The sequence below is a fragment of the Malus sylvestris genome, chromosome 12 (assembly GCF_916048215.2).
Source record: "Malus sylvestris chromosome 12, drMalSylv7.2, whole genome shotgun sequence".
Classification (NCBI taxonomy): Eukaryota; Viridiplantae; Streptophyta; class Magnoliopsida; order Rosales; family Rosaceae; genus Malus; species Malus sylvestris.
Genome location: NC_062271.1, coordinates 28,522,529 through 28,535,318, shown reverse-complemented (window position 1 = coordinate 28,535,318; position 12,790 = coordinate 28,522,529). Strand labels below are relative to the sequence as shown.

General features: G+C 41.1%; 1 protein-coding gene across 1 annotated transcript; it reads right to left on the bottom strand.

Moving 5' to 3' along the window:
• Nucleotides 1-11,761: 11,761 nt before the first annotated feature.
• On the bottom strand, nucleotides 11,762-12,094 carry LOC126592332 (ankyrin repeat-containing protein C6C3.08-like). Its single transcript, XM_050258029.1, has one exon. It carries the CDS (start codon nucleotides 12,092-12,094, stop codon nucleotides 11,762-11,764), a length of 333 nt encoding a protein of 110 aa, XP_050113986.1.
• Between the last annotated feature and the right edge of the window lie 696 nt (nucleotides 12,095-12,790).

Genomic DNA, 12,790 nt, shown 5'->3' with positions numbered 1-12,790 from the left:
TGGCATCAGAGCCAGTGTAGCCGAAACCCTAGTTTTTTTTTCCGCTGTGCTTGGTTGACTGTTTTTCCTGCAAATCTTCCGCAGAAAACAGTGTTGCCATGTGTGTACTCTTGCTGGCATGTGCAGCAGTGTGGGTGGTGCTGTGTTTGGTTGACTGATTTCTACACAGTGCCATGTGTGTGTGGTACTGCTAAGTTCGTCAGTCTTGCTGTTTGTGTGTAATGACTCATCGTCAATCTTGCTCTTTGTGCCGTGGGTGATTAGGTGTGCTGCTGCATGCTGCATAATATTATTTTTTGTTTTTTGCCGTGCAGAATTGTTGTGCTTAAGCAATTGCAATATCGTGTAGGAGTATTTTACTACAAGTTTTGTTAGTGGAGTGTGCGTCAATTAGCGTATATTGTTGTGATTGCCGTGTATCAGTGTCTCGTGAGTTATTACAATGGTGAATATAGGTTGGATTTTGGATTCCGGTGCAACCGATCATATGACTTTTGATAAGAATTTATTTACTAGTATGACAACCAGTTCACAGAAGTGTATTGCAACTGCTAATGGAACAACAACACCAGTTTTGGGGGCCGGCACTGTGAACCTCACGCCGGCCCTTCCCCTTCATCACTGCCTTCTTGTTCCCTCATTGTCTCATAATTTGTTATCTATTCCTCAAGTTATTGAGCAATTAGATTGTGTTGTACTTATGTATCCACTGTTTTGTTTACTTCAAGATATTCAGACCAAGGAGATAATTGGGCGTGGCACTAAGAGAGAGGGGTTATATTATGTGGATGATGTCGTTCCTGGTAGAGCTAATGCAGTTCGAGCATCCCGTACCAATAATTTACATGAAGTTTGGTTATTGCATCGTCGGTTAGGACATGCTTCGATTGGGTATTTGAGGCGTATGTTGCCTAGTTTATTTCATGAAATAAAAGAATCAGACTTACATTGTGAGGTATGTATTCTCGCGAAGAGTCATCGCGTTTCGTTTCCTCCTAGTATGAATAAAAGATTGTTTCCTTTTGAACTTGTGCACTCTGATGTCTGGGGTCTCTCTCCTGTTAGTACTTTGTCTGGAATTAAATGGTTTGTTACCTTCGTTGATGATTGCACTCGTATGACTTGGATTTATGTGATGAAGAATAAAAGTGATGTGGGTATGGTGTTTCGATCATTCTCTCAAATGGTTGCAACGCAATATTCCTCTGTTATTAAGGTTCTCCACTCTAATAGTGGAGGTGAGTATATTGGTTCCGAGTTGTCCGGCTTTCTTCGGGATCAAGGAATTCTACATGAGACTACTTGCCCTCATACCCCACAACAAAATGGGGTTGCTGAAAGAAAGAACCGTCATATCCTGGAAACTGCTCATACCTTGCTCATTAGTGCATATGTACCTAAACGGTTCTGGCCTGAAGCTGTCACCTATGCCGTGTATGTGATTAACCGTATGCCATCCCGGGTTATGGATTTTTGTACACCTCTCCAAGTATTGACAGAATTTGTTCCAGTAGTATCAACTAATACTCTTTCTCCTCGTGTGTTTGGGTGTGTAGCCTATGTTCATATTCACAAGATTCATCGTAGTAAGCTCGATCCATATGCTCACCGGTGTGTTTTTCTGGGCTTTGCTCTTCAACAGAAAGGGTATAAGTGCTACCACCCTGAAACTCGTCATATGTATGTAACTATGGATGTTACCTTTTCTGAATCTGAGGTCTTTTATGCTTCGACTCCATCACCTTCCGATCACCAGGGGGAGAATATGAGTGGTGATCTTGGGTGGTTGGAAATATGTAGCTCAGGGGGAGTATTTATTGACAAAAACAGATGTGAAAGCTCTCAGCAAGAAACTGCCGAGAATGGAGATAGTGACTCTCGGCAAGACACTGCTGAGAATATGAGTATCATTCAGCCAAGTAGCACCAAACCAGCTGAGTCTTCTCAACAACATATTGCCGAGTGTGATGCAGAGTGTCAGCAGGGAGTTGCCGAAACAGTTTCACCGCTCCAACAACCATTAGCTACCGAACCTGCAACCCCCTCTTTCTCAAGCTCAATAGTGCCACCCAATATGTCTTCTTTGAATATTTCTGAGGTAAGTATTACTGATGCTAATGTAACTAATCCAGATAATGTTATGAGTACATATAAGTTGCCGCCAAGGTAAAATCGTGGTGTTCCTCCTGACAGGTTTTCTCCTGAAGGAAAAGTGAAGTATCCAATAGCTAATTATGTGTCATGCTCAAACCTTGCACCAGAACGTCGAGCCTGGGTAAACAATGTGGAAGCAATCCAAGCACCAACCCGAGTTGAGGAGGCCTTGAAGGATCCTAAATTGGTTGCTGCGATGGATGAGGAAATAATGGCACTACATAAGAATGATACATGGGAGGTAACTGAGCTACCTAAAGGAAAGAAACCAGTTGGGTGTAGATGGGTCTTTAAGATCAAATACAAGGCAGACGGATCGGTAGACAGGTATAAAGCAAGGTTAGTAGCAAAAGGCTATACTCAAACTTATGGTGTTGATTATCAGGAGACATTTTCTCCAGTAGCGAAGATGAATACAGTACGAGTTCTGATTTCTTTAGCTGTAAATTTGAATTGGCCACTAAAACAGTTTGATGTGAAAAATGCTTTTCTTCATGGGCACTTGGAAGAAGAGGTATATATGGATTTTCCTCCGGGGTACGATGCTGGAGGGAAAACCGGAGTATGTAGGTTGCGAAAGTCACTCTACGGACTTAAACAATCGCCTTGTGCGTGGTTTGGTAGATTTACCCAAGTTATGAGACGAATTGGGTATTATCAAAGTCACTCGGATCATACATTATTTATGAAACGGGGAAGTGGTAAAGTGACAGCCTTAATTATTTATGTGGATGACATGATAATAACATGTGATGATTCGGAAGAGATGATGAAGCTAGAACAAAACCTTGCCGCCGAGTTTGAGATGAAGAATTTGGGAGATTTGAAATATTTTCTTGGTGTGGAAGTTGCTCGGTCATCTAGAGATATTTTCTTGTCTCAACGTAAATATGTTCTTGATTTGTTAAAGGAAACATGTATGCTTGGGTGTAAACCTGTGGATACGCCTATTATGGAGAAACATCACTTAGGGATTTATCCGGATCAAGAACCAGTGGATAAAGGCAGATATCAGAGACTGGTAGGAAGACTAATTTATTTAGCTCATACCCGTCCAGATATAGCCTATGCAGTAAGTGTGGTCAGTCAGTTTATGCACTCGCCAAGTGTGGATCATATGTCTGCTGTTATGCGTATCTTGGCGTATTTAAAGTCCGCCCCAGGGAAAGGAATCTTGTATAGAAATTCTGGTCATCTAAAAATTGAGGGGTTCACTGATGCTGATTGGGCCGGTGATGTGACTGATAGGCGTTCTACTTCTGGATATTTTACGTTCGTTGGTGGAAATTTGGTTACTTGGAGAAGTAAGAAACATAATGTGGTGTCTAGGTCTTCTGCAGATGCCGAATTCAGAGGTATGGCACATGGAGTGTGTGAAGTTCTTTGGTTACGTAAGTTGCTTTGGGGTCTTGGTTTCAAACTAAAGGAGGCTATAAAGTTGTATTGTGACAATAAGTCGGCACGAGAAATTGCAGAGAACCCGGTACAACATGACAGAACGAAGCATGTGGAGGTTGATCGACATTTCATTAAGGAAAAGCTCGAGAAGAAGATTGTGTCAGTACCATTTGTGAACTCAGAAGAACAGCTTGCCGATATTCTCACTCATGCCGTGTGTAGAAGAGTTTTTGGTGACTCACTTGTCAAGTTGGGCATGTGTGACATCTATGCTCCAACTTGAGGGGGAGTGTTGCGTGAGTTGGTTTTAGAATAGGAATGTAAATATTGTGTAAATATTAGAGTCCTTTATTAGGAAAGATATTTCTTTTGTCATTTTTTAGTTTACCTTGGAGAACAAGGATTGTATGTATTATATTCCCAATTATGCAATACATGAAAATCAAGTCGTAAAATTCTATTATTTTCGCGGAGAAATTTGTATGGAAAACAATAAAGGTAGCCGACTGCATCTCCTGAAGTCGTCCAACAAGTCTTTGATCATGATAGACCGGAGCTGGTAGTACTAAAAACAAGCTTTGAAGTTTTCCTGTTGTTTTTACTGTGCAATCATGCATGAGCAGATTCATAGTTAAATTTGTTTTCCCCATATTATGACAATTTTCTTTGGCACTTTTATGCAAACCTCGAAGATTTCTGTTCTCATTTTCCCCAGATTTTGATTTCTATAATATAGTTAGATCTTGTGTTTGTAATTAATTATAATTTGTGTGACATATTCCATGTTAAATACTACTAATTACTAATTAGTGAGTTCTGGGTATATTTAGGGAAATTTTATTCAAACCTACTTATTCTCTTTCTACACCCAACTTATCTTTTTTTATCTTGAAATTCTGAATGTGCCCAACAATTCTCTTTCTACATTCAAAAGTGAAAAAAAAAATTAAAAAAAAAATTCAGAGGAAACTTCGGCCACCCAATCTCTCCAAATGAAGAAAGGTATAGCTGCTACCTTTCTATACAAAGTCTTGGATTTTTATGTGTGGTTTCTTTTTTTGTGCTTTTTTTTTCTCTCTGTTGTGGTCTATTTTATCTGACAGAGGGACTATGGCCGGCGGCAGAGAGAGAGAGGAGAGAGATGTGTGTTTGTAGAATTGTAGGGGAATGTGTGTGTTGTTATCCCTCCTACATTGTGCCTTTATTTATAGTAGTAAAGGGAGAGAAGATATTCCTTCTTCTCCAAGTAATACAAGTTGTAATAGGAAAGGATAACTAGAATCAAATCTTATCTAGGATTTACACAATCATACTTAAACTAGGAATGTTTACAACATTCCCCCTTGAGTGTGTAAATACTCAAGGTAGATTCAGCATCATGTAGAAGTTGAGGAAGTCGACTCGTTGGCACTGATTCCAAGGAACAACGCTTATTCTCAATAAGGTAGGAACTTGCATAAGTAGTAAGTCTCACTAAAAAACCCTAAGGCTATGGCAAAAACCCGAGTAGGGACAAAATCCATAGTCTAAGGAAAAATGCGTGAGAAATGCAAAGTCAAAAGAAACGTCTACAGGACGTCATCAGGGATATGACCAGCCCAAGGTGGGTGCCTCGTTAAAACCTAGTTAGGTAGCAAAAACCCAGTGGGAAAAATGCTACTAATCGTAGGGAAAAAGAGTACATTAAGATCAAGCAAGTATCCAGAAGATACTCCCCCTGAGTTTGACATAATTCCAAAGAGAAATAGCAAAGTTACAACTCAGAAAGTTTACGCATACCAATTCCATGAACAAGCTTCTGAAACGTCGCCTTCGGTAGTGATTTGGTGAAGAGGTCGGCCAGATTGTCTTGTGATCGGATTTGCGTGACTTCAATCTTCTGATGCTCTTGTTGTTGATGTGTAAAGAAGAACTTCGGCGCAATATGCTTGGTGTTGTCTCCTTTGATGTAACCCTTCTTGAGCTGTTCGATGCAAGCTGCGTTGTCTTCAAAAATCGTCGTTGGGGCATTAACGGCGGGATGAAGATCACAGGAGCTTCGAATATGGCCCACTACTGCTCTCAACCAAAAGCATTCCCGAGTTGCTTCATGTAAGGCGAGAATTTCAGCATGGTTAGATGAAATGGCAACTAAGGTCTGTTTAGTTGACCTCCAAGATATTGCGGTGCCTCCAACGGTAAAGACATAACCCGTTTGAGAACGCGCCTTGTGCGGATCAGATAAGTATCCAGCGTCGGCATAACCAACAAGGCGAGAATCAACCCGATGAGCATAGGGTGCGGCATCACTCGAGGATTCGTAGGGATAGAATAAGCTCAAATCCGTAGTACCCTTAAGGTAACGGAAGATGTCTTTCACGCCAGTCCAATGTTTGCGTGTTGGTGCATTGCTGTATCTTGCCAAAAGATTAACAGCGAAGGAGATGTCGGGTCTAGTGCATTGAGCTAAGTACAATAAAGCGCCTATCGCACTTAGATAAGGAACTTCAGGCTCCAAAATCTCTTCATCATCCTTCTTCGGACGGAAGGGATCTCGTTTTGCATCTAGCGTACGAACGACCATAGGAGTACTCGAAGGCTTCGCTTTATCCTCATTAAAACGGCGCAACACCTTCTGGGTGTAGTTCGATTGATGTACTAAGATTCCATCCGAACAATGCTCTATCTCGAGACCGAGACAGTATCGAGTCTTACCTAGATCTTTCATCTCAAATTCCAACTTCAGGTGCGAAACAGTTCTCGCGAGCTCTTCAGGAGTTCCGATGAGATTCATGTCATCGACATATACTGCAACAATCGCAAATCCGGAATGTGACTTCTTAATGAACACACAAGGGCATAGTTCGTTATTCACATATCCCTGACTAGTCAAATACTCACTCAAACGGTTATACCACATTCTTCCGGATTGTTTCAAACCGTATAGTGAACGCCTCAGCCGAATTGAGAGCGTGTTCCGGGGTTTGGAAATATTTGAACCAGTCAATGTAAGTCCTTCGGGAACTTTCATATAAATTTTTGTATCAAGATCCTCATAGAGATACGCGGTTACTACGTCCATCAGCTGCATATCCAGTTTTTCGGAAACTACCAAACTGATAAGGTATCGAAAAGTAATCACATCCATAACGGGTGAGTAAGTTTCGTCATAGTCAATCCCGGGGCGTTGTGAGAAACCTTGTGCTACAAGACGAGCTTTGTAACGCACAATTTCGTTCTTCTCATTACGCTTCTGAACGAAAACCCACTTGTAGCCAACGGGCTTCACATGTGGAGGAGTAGGAACTACAGGTCCAAACACCTTACGTTTCGCAAGTGAATCAAGTTCGACTTGGATTGCTTGTTTCCAGTTTGACCACTCAGCTCTACGTCGACATTCATCAACGGAACGCTGTTCAATGTCATCGCTCAACATGATCTCAGTAGCTACTGCAAATGCTAATGCATCGTCGACAATCATCTCATTTCTACGCCACACATCATCTAAGCTAGCATAATAGACCGAAATCTCACGATTCTCGGGAGGAGGATTCGTCTCTTCAAGGACGCTTCCATAATCTAGAATTTCCTCATGAGTTGGGTAAAATGAGTAAGCGATAGTCGGATTCACGGTAGGCTCTTCAGGACCTTGTGCCGTGGTTTTCCTCTTCCGGGGGTGTGAATCCTTTGAACCAAGGGGTCTGCCACGCTTTTGTGTAGGGGCAGATGATTGGCTAGCCGCTAATGTACGTGGATCACCAGAATTGGCGTCCAGGAGGGTAGTCCGTCGTACATTTGGTACATCCATCTTTGCAGGCGTATTCGCAGCTGGAATATGTGATCTTGTCACGCGCGCTAGATCGGTGAAAGCATTTGGCATGCTCTGCGCTATGCTCTGGAGATCTAATATGCGCTGCACTTCAGCTTCAGACTGAGCGGTGCGGGGATCTAAATGAGACAAAATGGGAGTCGTCCACGATAATTCGCGTCGTTCATTAGGAACGTTGACGTTCTTATCTCCCCCTAACGACGGGAAGACTGTCTCATAGAAGTGACAATCCGCAAAACGAGCGGTAAACAGATCGCCTGTCAAAGGTTCTAAGTAACGAATAATCGAAGGAGAATCATATCCGACATAGATTCCCATCCTTCGCTGAGGCCCCATTTTTGTACGTAAGGGCGGCGAGATCGGCACATAGACCGCACAACCAAAAACGCGCAGATGCGATATGTCGGGTTCGCATCCGGTGACCAACTGAAGGGCACTAAATGGTTGTGTCGCAACAGGCCTCAGGCGGACCAACTTTGCTGCGTGCAATATTGCATGGCCCCAAGCAGCGATCGGGAGCTTGGTACGTATGACCAACGATCGAGCAATCATTTGTAAACGCTTAATGAAAGCCTCTGCCAGGCCGTTCTGGGTGTGAACATGGGGTACAAGATGTTCAACTTCAACCCCAACCGACATGCAATAGTCATCAAAAGTTTTAGATGTGAATTCTCCAGCATTATCCAATCGAATAGATTTGATCGGATAATCAGGGTGGTGAGCCCTGAGCTTGATAACCTGAGCCAACAGTTTGAAGAATGCAGCGTTCCTTGTGGACAACAAGCACACGTGTGACCAACGTGTAGAAGCGTCAACCAAAACCATAAAATATCTAAATGGTCCGCAGGGAGGTTGAATTGGTCCACAAATGTCCCCCTGAATCCGTTGTAGAAAAATGGGAGGATTCGAACGAATCTTGTCATAAGAAGGCTTAGTAATAAGCTTTCCCATAGAACATGTTTGACATGCGATTTCATGGATCGAACCTAAGCTTCGGGTTAGTGGATGCCCGTGTGAAGTTTTGAGGATACGGCGCATCGCTATTCGTCCAGGATGTCCCAAACGATCATGCCAAAGTGTAATTTCGTGCGCGGTCCCTGTGGTAGGGCCGGCCACATAGTGGCATTCTATGGGGCGTATGGTCGTAGTATACAGACCACTCGGGTTACGCTCCATCTTCTCTAGAATACGCTTCTGGCCATATTCGTAGGAAGTTACGCACAGAAATTCAACTCCGTTTTCTACGTGGGTTTCAGCATGGTAATTGTTATCTCTAATGTCCTTGAAACTTAGTAACGTTCTTCCGGAACGTGGAGAATAGAGTGCCTCAGCAATGGTCAAGATTGTACCATTGGACAACATTATACGTGCCTTACCGTATCTTTCGATCAGGTTGGATGGGCCTGAGAGGGTTGTCAGAGGTGCATTCTTAGGTACGAAGTTAGTGAAATAGATGCGTTCACGCAAAACAGTATGCGTGGTTGCACTATCTGCCAGACAACTAACTTTCCCACTAGTCATACCTAGAATGAAAAATTAATTTGAATCGGTCACATGCATAAAAGTTTATAAAAACAAGTATCAATTCAAAATAATTTCATTTATTCAAGGATTAAAAACTGAATATCCAAAATAAATCGCCAACTAATAATCCAAAACATAAAGGAAAATTGTTCAAAATCAACCAAAAAACAAAGTGGGGTTCGGCCACTAGGTGGAATTCGGCCCCAATTGTATTATTTCAACTGAAAAATAAGTCTATGTCTAAGATTCTAATCTTCCATAGGAGTGGTATCCTCCTGAAAGTCAGAAACCTCCATCTTTGTAGTCTCCGGTTCGTCCACTTGCAGGAAGTTTGATTCAAACTTCGTACGACGAGAATGATATGCATCCACAACCTTCTTGGGAGCACAGCAAATACGGGACCAATGGTCCTTGGAACCACAACGATAGCACATATCGTCATTCATTGTGGCAGGTGCTTTGCCCTTATTCTTGAAGTTCGGGGCCTTGGGAGCGAGGTTTGGGCGCTTTTGGGCTTTGTTTCCTCCCTTGGATGGGCCTTGGCTCTGTTGACCTTGGTGGGATGGCTTCTGGCCGCCCTTACCACGCCTCTTTTGGCGTTTTGGGTGCTGATTAGTGCTATAATGTGCTTCAGGCACAGCAGTAGCCCCAGTAGGTTGAGCTTGATGATTCTTCATCAACAGCTGGTTCTGCTTTTCAGCAAGAAGTAAAACAGAGATCAAATCCGAGAACTTAGTGAACTTCTGAGCTCTATATTGTTGCTGCAGGACAATATTAGAAGCAGAGAAGGTCGAGTAGGTCTTCTCCAGGAGATCCTCTTCAGTCAAAGTTTCATTGCAAAACTTGAGAAGTGATCGGATTCGACAAACTTCATAATTATATTCATTCACAGACTTAAAGTCTTGGAAGCGCAAGTGCTGCCAGTCGTGTCTTGCTTCAGGCAAGAATATGTCCTTTTGGTGATCGAAACGATCAGCCAAAGCGACCCATAATGCACGTGGATCCTCCTCAGCAAGGTACTCAGTTTGCAGAGCGTCATGGATATGTCTTCGGATGAAGATCATAGCAGTGGCTTTTTCAGCTTCGCCAACAGGTGCATCCGTTGCTTCTTCAATAGCAGGACGCAAGTTCTTGGCAGTGAGGTGGAGCTTCACATCTTGAACCCACTTGAGGTAGTTCCTTCCAGAAACCTCCAAAGCGGTGAAGTCGAGTTTGTTTAAGTTCGACATGTTCCTATCACAAAATAGATGGAAAGATGTAGTTAGTGTAATGGAGAAAAATCAATCCATTCACATAGGAGTAGAACATACAGGTTCTAATAGACATGTATTGGTTTAATTTTGCATGAAAAACTTCGGGTTTTCATGGGTGATATATTTAAGTGAAAACTTCGGGTTTTCAAACAAGGCATGTTTATAAGAAACTTCGAGTTTCAAAGTAATTATGAACTTCAGGTTCATATATTCCCGCAGGCAAACACAAATATATATGCAAACAAATATGCAACAGATATATGCAAAAATATTGTATAATGATAAGTGAATTAATTTATTTTTTGGTCTTCGGGGCCAAATTAGAATGTGGGTGAAAATATAAAAACCCATATTATTTTAAAAAAAATATTAAATAATAAAATCTCGGGGTCTAAAAATATAGGCTGAGAACCCTCGGGTGGGGCTACAGGCCCACGGGGAGAGCAGGGGGTTGGGCTGCTGCGGGCAGACCCCCCAAAACAAATTTTTTTTTTTCTTCACAAAAGGGCTGCATCAAGCAGGCCCAAAAGAAAACTAAAAAAAATCTTTTCTTTTTGTTTTTTTTTTTTGCACGAGCCGTATTAGGCTGGCCCAAGAACAAAAAATCTTTTTTTTTTTTTTTTTTTTTTGATGCGGGCCGATCCAGGCGAGCCCATAAACTTTTTTTTTTTTTTATGCGGGCCGCTCCAGGCGAGCCCAGAAAACTTTTTTTTTTTTTTTTTTTTTAATTAGATGCATATATAATTCAATGAATCACATATTTACTTGATGCATATGCAAATAATAGTTTCAATGCATGTACATATGTAGGATTCAATTCATGACAAATATCAAATTCACATAATTGTAGCAATTTTGATTATGAAGCATACACAATTTACGTAGAATCTAAAATACGTAAAACGTAAAGTTGGGTCATGCATCATGGTGAATGTTCATGCTATCAGGGCTTGCAAAATATCGAGTTAAAAGCTGTTGTTTGGAAAGAACCTGATTGCGTGATGATATGGATGAACTGGTTTGATGCAGAAAAAAATCTCCAACGTCAGATTCCTAAGCGCAGCGGTAGGAGCGTGCTGATAACGTGTTGTGGTCTATTTTATCTGACAGAGGGACTATGGCCGGCGGCAGAGAGAGAGAGGAGAGAGATGTGTGTTTGTAGAATTGTAGGGGAATGTGTGTGTTGTTATCCCTCCTACATTGTGCCTTTATTTATAGTAGTAAAGGGAGAGAAGATATTCCTTCTTCTCCAAGTAATACAAGTTGTAATAGGAAAGGATAACTAGAATCAAATCTTATCTAGGATTTATACAATCATACTTAAACTAGGAATGTTTACAACACTCTCATGATAATATTATATTGTTGCTAGTTATTAAATTCGACTATTGCATATGTTAAATTTTACTTCAAATTGCAGTAATTATCATACGCGTAAATATTTTTGTGTAGAATTGCTGACAGTTTGAATTTTGGATGAGAGTTAGAATATTTATAAGTTGGTTCTGTTGTGGGATCTCCATATAGCAAATTTATCCTACTACGTATTTCAAAAATCGTAGGTTAGATCGTCTACTCTAGCTTTACAATTCTTCCGTATATGCTTTCCCTCATTGATATAAAATCATACATGAATCTTCTTGTGGCCTTCAGCATACACAGATAACAAAGGTTCGATAGTCTCCTTGTGGCCCTCAGCAGAAGCCAAGTGCAGGGGCGTGCGTCCATCGACGTCCACCCGCTCTCCAAGTTTGGGATTGTTAGTGCAAAGGGCTTTGGTAAACTCAACGTGGCCGAGCAAGGCCGAAACATGCAAGGGGGTTCCGATTTTTCCGGTCTGCAGGGATATTCTCCTTAGAATTTCTGGGTCTTTTTCAATCAATCTGTTTAAGTATTCCACATCCCCAGTCCATGATGCCTCGTACACTTCATCTTCATCATGCCGTGTGATCTCCATTGTTTTTTTTTTCTCTCTTTCTGAACTTTGCTGCACTTAGAAAATTTTTTAGAGAGCGATCGATTATTTGTAATAGCGAACAAAATGGGCGTATATCAAAAACACTCTAATAAGGTTAAATATAAAGGGAAGAGATCTCATCAAAGTCTAAGAATCAAGTGATACGAGCCTTTGAAAATTGATCCAACGGTTACAAACAGGGAGTTCCTCTAACAATTATAATAATTGTAACTGTTTGATCAAATTTCAAGGGTCCAGATTACTTGATCTATGTACTTTGATAGGAAGATCCGAACCGGATCTCTTCCAAAATATAAAAGCAATTGCAAAACGACTCTAAGGTGATTTGCGTACCTCCGCATGTAATGATTCTAACCGTTGAAGCTTGTGTGGAGCTCCCAAATTATCGCAAATATAAAAGCAATTGCAAAACGACTCTAAGGGGTTTCTCCATTTTAATCCTTGATAAAGATTGAAATTCAATTAAAACCTTATGTTAGATTATATATTCATTATAGTCCTTTGACTAAATTTCCATGTCAGCATAAATATTAAAATTTATATTTTCTTATTTTTAAATATTTAATGCGTTTTTTTGGTTCCTATAATGCCCCTATTAAATATTTGATTTTAATTTGCTCCATATTTTTTGGCATTGATTATTGTCTAACTTTCTAAAATGATAAACATAATTCA

What these genes read in the sequence shown, in the direction of transcription:
- LOC126592332 (XM_050258029.1), bottom strand. Translation starts at nt 12,094, where the DNA reads ATGGAGATCACACGGCATGATGAAGATGAAGTGTACGAGGCATCATGG.